This window comes from Saccopteryx leptura, chromosome 5 (assembly GCF_036850995.1).
Source record: "Saccopteryx leptura isolate mSacLep1 chromosome 5, mSacLep1_pri_phased_curated, whole genome shotgun sequence".
Lineage (NCBI taxonomy): Eukaryota > Metazoa > Chordata > Mammalia > Chiroptera > Emballonuridae > Saccopteryx > Saccopteryx leptura.
The window spans coordinates 4,708,775-4,718,161 of NC_089507.1; the positions used below are offsets into that span (position 1 = coordinate 4,708,775).

General features: G+C 56.6%; 1 protein-coding gene across 2 annotated transcripts in view; it reads left to right on the forward strand.

Moving 5' to 3' along the window:
- Positions 1 to 8,748, forward strand: part of CYTL1 (cytokine like 1) — a 33,614-nt gene extending 24,866 nt beyond the window's left edge. Inside the window, exons 2-6 of one of the 2 annotated variants that reach the window (XM_066387654.1) lie at positions 3,325 to 3,415; positions 4,086 to 4,317; positions 6,132 to 6,176; positions 6,307 to 6,435; positions 8,078 to 8,748. In XM_066387654.1, coding sequence (XP_066243751.1) covers positions 4,168 to 4,317; positions 6,132 to 6,176; positions 6,307 to 6,435; positions 8,078 to 8,161 — 408 coding nt within the window. In that variant the 5' untranslated portion in view covers positions 3,325 to 3,415; positions 4,086 to 4,167 and the 3' untranslated portion in view covers positions 8,162 to 8,748. Of the gene's footprint in view, positions 1 to 3,324; positions 3,416 to 3,923; positions 4,318 to 6,131; positions 6,177 to 6,306; positions 6,436 to 8,077 lie in introns of those variants that run through there. The other variant, XM_066387653.1, reaches the window with a different exon arrangement.
- The last annotated feature ends 639 nt before the right edge of the window (positions 8,749 to 9,387 follow it).

Genomic DNA, 9,387 nt, shown 5'->3' on the forward strand with positions numbered 1-9,387 from the left:
CTGAGGATGGCTCCATGGCCTTGGCCTCAGGCACTAAGAAGAATGGCTCCATTGCTGAGCAACAGAGCAGCAGCCCCAGATGGGCAGAGCATCACCCCTCGGTGGACTTGCTGGGTGGATCCCAGTCGGGGCACATGCGAGAGTCAGTCTCTCTCTGCCTCCCCTCCTCTCACTAAAACAAACAAACAAACAAAAACAAAACCATAAAACACAAAAAGGAATCAATTCTGGCTCGGAGCCAGGCGGCACTGTCAGAGTTAGCGACTGTCATCATTGTCATCATCGTCATCACTATCATCACCCCCTGAGTCGGCGTGCTGGCAGAGAAGGCTCCGGATGGGATGGCCGAGAGCTGGCCCAGGGCCCCGCTCCAGATCTCAGACGATCCTCCAGGCCTCAGGGAAGCAGGGGAGAATTTGAAACCGGCTGGCAAGGGTATATTTCTCCTCTAGGACTGGCGACTGGGGGGAGACAGCCCACTCCGGGCAGAGACGCTACATGTGATATGATTGTGGAAAAGGGTCTTGAAGCCACTTCCCATGGAAAGAAGTTTCAAGAAATGGGGACATTTGCTCTGAAAGAGAACCGAGTCTGTATCACGGGGTGGGGGAGGGGCAGGGTGAATGGCGGGAACAGAGTGAGGAGTGATCGTGGTCCTAGAAGGCACCGGAGGTTTAAGCCAAGGATGGCAGCAGCAGGGAGTCACCCATCTCACCTTCACTTCGGGAGGAATTTGTGTCAGAGCTGCACAGAACCGGTGGGAGGCCTTCGGGGGCAATGAGCTCCCCGTCCAGGGAGGTATGCAAGCCGACTCTGGATGAGCGCTCGGCAGGGAGGCTGTAAGGAAACACCAGCGCCAGGCAGGCTGAGGCAGATGGCTTCCCAGACGGGGTGCTAGGCTGCTACGCTGCTGTAGCAAACTCCCCTCCCCCCAGAACCTGCGTGGTTTAAAGTGACACAATCCATTCTCTCACAGTTGTGGGGGCCAGGGGGCCACCATGAGTCCCACTGGGCGAAAAACCAAGGTCAGGGCAGGAATGCGTTCCTTCTGGATGCTCTGGGGGCGAGTCCTCTCCCTGCTCTTTTCCAGCTCCCAGAGGCCTCCTGCATCCCGTGGCTTGTGGCCTCTTCCTCCAGCAGCACGGCATCTTCCAAATTCTCTCTCTCTCTCTCTCTCTCTGTGCCCCCCCCCACCACACACACACACACACACACACCTCCGTACCCATCCCGCTCCCCACAGAGGGAGCCGGTGCCAGGGAGGGGCTCCTGTGGGCACACCGCTGACCCCGTGCGTTTCTCCACCATCATGGTTTACCCCTGCGGTCCATCTCAGGCGACTCTCAAAATGTAACTCTATATTGTGTCCAGCAAGGGAATAAAGAATCCATTCGAAGACTAGGCTGCTATCAAGCTGAGAATTAGTCCCCAGCTTGCTCCTTAGCCCTGACTGGGGCACTCCCTCAGGGGGCACACTGAGGCTCCATGTACCATGAGGCCCAGGCTCCGGCTCAGACCGAAGGAGATGGGTGAAACCTTTGGGACATTCCCGCCCGGATTTTTACTATTCACATTTCCGACAGCAGCCTGGTGCTAAGGAGCAGGGGAACGGGCCAGGCAGGGGGCCAACGGCTTCAGGGGAGATTAGCAGAGAGGCCCTCTGTGAACAGAGCACACACGAGGGTACCCCGAGCCCGCCTGCACCGTGGCCACAGTCTGGGGCACCCAGGACGAGGCTGGTTTGGGCTGTGCTGTATGGGTTTTTAACGGGCTGTGCCTCGCTCTACGTAACAAGATTAACAACCACCAGGTCTGTTCGGCAAAGCCTTCCCAAGCGCCTGCTCTGCCCAGCTGGGCACCAAGTGCTGACCAACCAAGATGCCAAGGAGCACTGGGTGGGTGAGGCAGGCAGGCGGATCCCCTTAGCTGCCTGTCGGTGCTCAGGGTGCAGGGGGAGCTTCTAGTTTGCCCAAGGAGCCCGTGGACAAGCGCCCAGGGTGTCCTGGGTGGACAGGGTCAGCCCCTCAGGACGGGTCATCTGCACTTCAAAGGCACAGGCTGGTCCTGAGTTCTGGCAGCAGAGTGGCTCCTGGATCTGAACGGTCCGAGGGCTTGTTTTGGTGCCTGGACTTGTTTCCCTGTCCCGAATGTGACGCTCATTCGCTCACTGGATGAGCACATCCAGAGCCCTGGAACACTTCAAAGGGGACGCGGTGTCCCTGGCTGGGCCGGCTGGGCTGCCAGGGGGCCCACCCCCATGGAGAGGGTGCGGAGGCTCCTTCATCCAGAAGAAACGCACCTGTGTTTTCCTCTGGTCCTGCCTGTCTGAGGGGGCGCCCGGGAGATGGTCCCCAGGTCACCTCGCCGCACACTCACCTGCTAAACAGGAAGGCATGCCGTGATCCCGCCCGCAGTTTTAACACGGAAAAACAGATCAACAGAACGTCAGGACTGGAAAGATCTCCGGCATTGCCCAGGGTGACGCTAGTGTTTATGGACAGGGAATTGGTACCAGGACCAGGCAAACAGAACAGGGAGAGGCTGGAGCACGGTCTCCATCCCTGCGGTTGACCCTGAGCCAACCCTCGTCCAGGACACCACGCTCCTTTCACTCACCCACCTGGTCCTCAACTCTGGCTGTTTTGTTCTGGGCGAGGGGGGGGGGTGTGGCTTGCCTGGTCCCCTCTCTGCCCTCTCTTGCACTGAATGAGGTTTGGAGACAAACAGCCACAAATCTGGAGCTTTGTCCGTCTCCTCCTTAGCCCTGTGATCTCAGACAGTTTCACGTCCCTTGGCCCTCAGTTTCCTCCTCTGGGCAATGGGGATAACCCCGCCCACCTCACTGGCTTTCTGTGAGGCTCTGGCCATAGCTACATAGTTGCCACATAAGTGCCACATGAGCAGCGTTCCCGTGCTCACACCTCCTCGCCTCCTCACTGGGGCCTGAGTGGTGCTCGGTGTTAAGGAAGAAACTTCCTCTAACAGCAGCTCCTTCTCCCTGCTTGTTCCATGGTCTTGGACAGGCCAGAGGCCCCAACTCAACTCCAGCTGCAACTCCTGCCCCTCCCCAGTCCCACATGGAGGGGTGGCGGGTGGGTTGGGAGATTAGAGACAAGACACCGAGTCCCGTGGACCCATCGACCCCCAGCTTTGTGACCACGGGCACGTCGCTGGAGCTGTCCGGTTCTCGAGTGTCCCACCTGGAACGGGGGCCGTTTTCTGAGGCCCCTGTGGCACAGGGACACTTGTAGGAAGGGAGACAGTGACACTGGCTATGACATCAGCTCAGGGATATTAGCCCAAGGACTTTTATTCCTCTCTAAGACTTCTGAGCGGGGTGCTCCCATCTCCCCCACTTCACCGATAAGGAGAGGAGGGAGAAGGTTGAGGAGCGTGCCCAAGGTCATCGCCAGAGGTGAGTAGCCACACATCCACCAAGCATCTGTGGAGACGGCTTATTCCCTGTCCTAGGACCGGGCACAGGAGAGCTGCCCGCAGAGCACCCTGTCCCGAGCGAGCGGCACACAGGGAGAACTGCCTGTGTGTGGAGCCCGTGCCCCGAGCCGGAAGTGGGCTGGCCGGGCAATGCTCACCTCCCCCACCACACACGCCTGCACCAAGCCCCCTGCCCAATGCACAGACACAGCTGCTGGGTGGCGGGGGTGACCGCTCAAGGTTCCCCTGGCTGGTCAGTGGCGGGTGGCCTTGACACCCAGCGGCCCAGGCCCCAGGCCCTGGATCACTGGCGCTCAACCCATCACTCCTGGTCCTTCCCCTCCCCCCAACTCTGCTCCAGGAAAGCAGCCGGTTTTGTGACAGGTCCCCAGTCTGGGGGTACTGGCCGCCCACTCCTGGCCTTTCATGAACCACCCCCCTCATCTGCGGGTCCTGCCACTTTGGACAAAGCCACCGAGGGAGAAGCGTCTAAGGAGGTGTGACCCCGCTTCCCTCTTCGGGGCGTCCTGCACCCCCCAGGCAGCCCCTCCTCGCGCAAAGGGGGGCCTTCAGGTCTGAAAGGAGCCAGTGTCCCCGGCCAGGTGGGCGTGCTCGTGTGTGTGCTCCATGGCCTTGGCTGGGCCCCACAGGAAACGGAGGCGTGGAGGACCACCCCCAGGCAGCTGCTTAAAGGGGCGGCAGGCTCGGGGCTGCCAGAGGTCCCTTTACACCATGACACCCTGGCTGCTCCCCCTGCTGCTGCTGCTCCTGGCGGGGCTCCCCGCAGCGCGGCCTGCTCCCCCGACCTGCTACTCCAGGATGCTGGGCCTGAGCCGCGAGATCACCGGGGACTTCCAGAGCCTGCAGGCTGCAGAGCCCTCGGTGAGTCCCCTCCACGGAGGGTCCCCTCCACGGAGGGTCGGCACAGACCTGCTTCCTGAAAACTTGCCTTTGAACCAAGAAAAAGAAATGGCTGTCTCTCTTTTCTGCTCAGTGTTCATCTTAAGGGTGTTTGTGTGTTTTATTCCCATCCTTTTAAATAGGATACCCAGGGTTAGCCCCTTCATTTAAATACAAGGAAACGTAATCAAAGGCTTCACAATTTCTGCTTGTAACTTAGTAGCAAATACAGTATCAGAGGAGCTGTTGTAAAAGGTAAGAAAGGAAGAAAAAAAAAACAAACCCAGCCTCCCAATAGAGTCTAGAATACTGGAGTTAAGGAGGAGTGCGACTTTGGATGACTTATTTCTCTTCCCTCCCCAGGGTGCTCTACGGGGGTGGGGGTGGGGTGACTCCACGCCTACCTGCCATGGGACCTGGGCAAACTCCTCAGCCCTGGCCTCTCACTGTCCTGCTCTGTGAGTGGCTGGGCACCCACCCACTCTGGTCAGCTGTGAGGGTTGGACGAGTGAAGCCAGAAGACACAGCAGGCAGAGCGGGGACTACGTGGGGGACCCCAGGAGCGGCAGCCTTCGTTATCACCAGTCTTTTAAGAGGAGGACCCCAGGGGCTCAGAACCAGACCAAGGGTCCGCCCAGAGCTAGAACCCAGGCCTCCTGGATTCAATGTAGAAACAAAATGAATTATAAACTCCATGAAAAGCTTTGGGAAGACTGAAAAGTGTCCCTCACCCACTTGTAAGCGCTTTAAACAAAATGAAATCCTTCTCAGATATGGGGTGTATGGTACCCTCACACTCTCTTTGCGTTTTCTTTTAAAAGTTGCATAATGTTTACTTTTTTCTAATTACGAAAGTCAAATACTTTGTAGAGTGGTTGGAAAATGCACAAAGGACAAAGAAGAAAATAAATATTCTTGCAAGTCTGCCCCCTAGAGGTAACTGCTGCCATGACACTCTGGAGGGTAGTATCTCAGCATTCCATCTGTGCAGAGGTCTTCAAGCGTGTGTGCGTGTGCATACATGCGTGTGTGCGTGCACAAGTGTGTGTGCGTGTGTGGGAGCAAATTGGATCAAACAGCACAGCAGTTTTGCAATTCACTTTCAAACAACAGCATCACTTAAATTAATATTCTTTTGTATCAGTGTTCTGCTGTGAATTTGCTCCACAATTTACCCAGAGACCCCTTGGTATCACATGTATAGAGCAAACATCTCTTCAAGAAATCTGATTTGAAAAATGTAAAAACAAAACAATGTCTAGGCTCAGAACAGCAGGGCTGGATGGATGTGGAGAGATTATGTATTCTAACTCTTTAATTTTACAACCAGGAAACTGAGTCACATAGAAGGAGACCTGCCCATGGTCACACAGAGAATTTCAAAGAAGGTGTTAGGGTCCACAACCCCCACACTGGGTCTCTGGCCTTCAGACCTGCACAAAAAATAAAATGCAGTGATATCGAAGTATACACGCACACACACTTCCGTTTTACCACCGTGTGTTATGAACAGACATTGCTATCTCTACATTAGAGTTATAGAACTGCTTAAATATACACGTGTACGGGTGGATGTCTGCGTTGGTTCCCAAACTCGCAGCTATAAAGTCTGTTCTCTGAAAGTCGAATTCTGGAGGACTGTGGCCCCAGGACGAGGAAGTCCGGCGTCTGTCCGCATCCAGACCCCCGCGCCCTGGGGCTGGGCAGGCTGAGGCAGGGCTGGCAGAGAGCCTTCTGTGGCCAGGCTGAGGTTGGGACCCTGCGGGCATCACAGCAACTGGTTTCCCTTTCTGCAGGGGTCGTGCGTGCGGTACCTGCCCAGACTGTACCTGGATATCCACGTAAGAGGGGTCTGCCTGCCTGGGGGGGGAGCCCCGGGGGGGATCTGAGAGGGAGGCTGCAGGAGCCTCCAGCTCCCGACCCCAGGCCACCGGCATGCCCCACGAGCCCCCCTCTGTCATCCACTCCCAGAACTACTGCGTGCTGGCCAAGCTGCGGGACTTCGTGGCCTCGCCACACTGCTGGAAAGTGGCCCGGGTGGACGCCCTGAAGGACAAAGTGCGGAAGCTGTACACCATCCTGAACTCCTTCTGCAGGAGGGTGAGTGGCGTCACGGGACGGTGTTAGGCTGCGTGTTGTCAGCTGGGACTTTCAGAAGGGGAGGGGTGGGGGGGAGGGGGACGACCAGGAGGAAGAGGGTATGGGGTGCTTCCCGTCCACAAAGCGCGGCCTCAGCCACTGTCCCCTCGGTGAGTGACGGGCACTCCAGACGAGCCCCCACGCCGCCACAAGCTCTGTGTTGATGGGGAGCCGACACCCTGGACCACCTGCCAACCACGGAAGACAGACTCTCTGCAGCCAAACGGGGCCGGGGAGAGGGCTACGGGATTCTGGGAACTCCAGAGCCCCTTCCCGGGGTCAGAGGAGACTTTGTGGGGGAGGGGGCTTCGGGGTGCCCTGTGGTGGGCAGAAGAGGGGGAAGAGACGGGAAGAGCAGGAAACCAGCCAGGTGGAGATGTGGAAGGTGGAGTTTCCCTGTGATCCGAGAGGCACGGGCTTCAGCCTCAGACAGACCCACGCGCCTGTCTCCACCGCCCCGCTTCCCAGATGGGCACGTCCCCTCACCTCTCCAACCAGTCTCCCCATTTCTGAACTGGGGACAGAACACTGGCTGTCTCAAGATCATTAGAAGGACAATTGTAATTACAGCTTGAGCACGTGTGTGTGGGTGCTGGTAATGCCCTTGACCTAAGAACCGCGGGAGGGTGACTGCACACAGAACTCCTAGGAGCATGCCTGGCTGAGCAAGTCCTCAGGAAACTTTAATAATTAACATTTCAGTTAGAAGACTTGTTATGCATTTCCTCCCCACACCCATTTTCCTTCTCTTTTTTTTTTTTTTTTGGATTTTTATGAAGTGAGAAGCAGGGAGGCAGAGAGACAGACTCCCGCATACACCTGACCAGGATCCACCCAGCATGCCCACCAGGGGGCGATGCTCTGCCCATCTGGGGCTTTGCTCTGTTGCAACTGAAGCCATTCTAGCGCCTGAAGCAGAGGCCATGGAGCCATCCTCAGCGCCCAGGCCAACTTTGCTCCAATGGAGCCTTGGTTGCGAGAAGGGAAGAGAGAGACAGAGAGGAAGGAGAGGGGGAAGGGTGGAGAAGCAGATGGGCAATTCTCCTATATGCCCTGACCGGGAATCGAACCTGGGAATTCCACATGTTGGGCCAGCACTCTACTGCTGAGCCAACTGGCCAGGGCCCCGTTTTCCTTCTTATTCCCCTCTCCCTTTGGTCTTTGTTGGGGGGGGGGAGACAAGAAGAAGCCATCACTAATACAGTCTGGTGAGTAGTGGTGTTACTGACTCTACAGCATTTGAAGGTGAGCCCTGGGTGTTTTTTATGGTATCCCCACCGCTGGGCCCAGAGTTATTGCTCAGTAATTAAGGTTCATTCATTCATTCATTCATTCATTCATTCATTCATTCCCTCCTTCCCCCATCTATCCATCTGGTCCACCAATGCATGAGTGACTTCACTAAATAACAGAGAACATATGAGATTCTATGCGAACGTGAAGACGTGACAAGCTCTCCTTGGGAGAGTAAGGGATGGGAGGTTTTCACCCAAAGGGAACAACTTTGAGGATAGGTGGGAGTCCCACATCCGTCATCCGCGCCTGGGCTCTGCAGCCCCCCCCCCCCCCAGTCACAGTCCTGCTCATTGCACATCTTTTCCAGGATCTGGTGTTCCTGTCGGATGACTGCAACGCCTTGGAGTACCCGATCCCGGCCACCACGGCCCTTCCAGATCGCCAAGGCTGAGGCAGCCCGGCCCAGGGAGAGAGCCCAAGGGGAATGAAGCACGCCAGCTGCCCGGGCACGGTGCGGCTACAGCCACGGCCCCCTCAGGGTCTCCCTGTTCACCGTGGCATCTCAGACTGTCACGTGTCTCCTTACCTTCTGGAAAGCAGGCTCATGCTCCGACAACCCTGAGACTTACCTTGAGCATAGTTAGACGCTCTGCTGTCACTCCCGTTGGCTCGCCGGGATGGTTAGATAGGCAAGCAAGCGGGTTTATGTGATCACGACGAGGAGAAGGGCACAACAACTTCTCTCTTATGAACACGTAGCTTGGGAACAAGCAAAATCATCGTGTGTTCGGAGTACCCCTCGAACGGTGTAGTGTTACCCGTTCTTCTTTCTCGATAGGAACCCGCTTACATTTAACCAAACTTCTACTGTGTCCCCTCTCCCACCCCAAACTTTCCTAGGGTTACTTTTCACTCCTAAGGAAATGTTCCTGCCTATACGATGCCCCTGCAAGGTCTGTGATTACACAGCGCTGCCGGGAGCCACTCTTTCCTTGAAAGGTGTTAAGAATCCAATAAAGACTATCTTTCCACTGAGAAGCACGTGTCCCGCCGTTCTTGTCCAAAGTGGAGGTCGGGGTTGCCTTGGGCTCTTTCTGAAAGTCACTGCTCTCGGCGAGATGCACCCTTCCTCTCGGCGAGATGCACCCTTCCTCCCCTTATTCCCACCAGGTGCGGGCGGGGGTTTCCGCGTCTGCTTCAACCCACCTGCGTGCATGTCCGTCCTGAAGGCATTGGAAGATGCTCCGATTTGGGTTTGGGGACATGCTGTCCTTTGCCTGGCACCCACGGGCAGTGCAGGACCCGGCCCCTAGCGCGAACACCAGCCCATGGAGTCGTTGTACCACGCCTGGAGATGGGCGTCACGGAAGGCTGAGGCTCCTGTAGATGGAACGACTTGCTGAAGGTCACGGGCTGGTCGTGGACTGAATGCAAGGCCTCCAACACCCCTGCTCTTCCCGGGGGGCCCCGTGCTGCTTCTCTGCAGGTGAAGCCGCTTGTTTAATTCATTCCTGAAACCTAGAATAAAATCTCAGCAAGCGGATGATTGAAAATATGTCACGTGAGCCGTTGGGAGCTTTCTTGTTTCTTTTATTCCCTTCTGGACACACGGGCCCTGCTTTTCCTCCTTGACCTCAGATGCCGCTGGCTGCTCAGAGGATGTCTGCTTCCTTACGT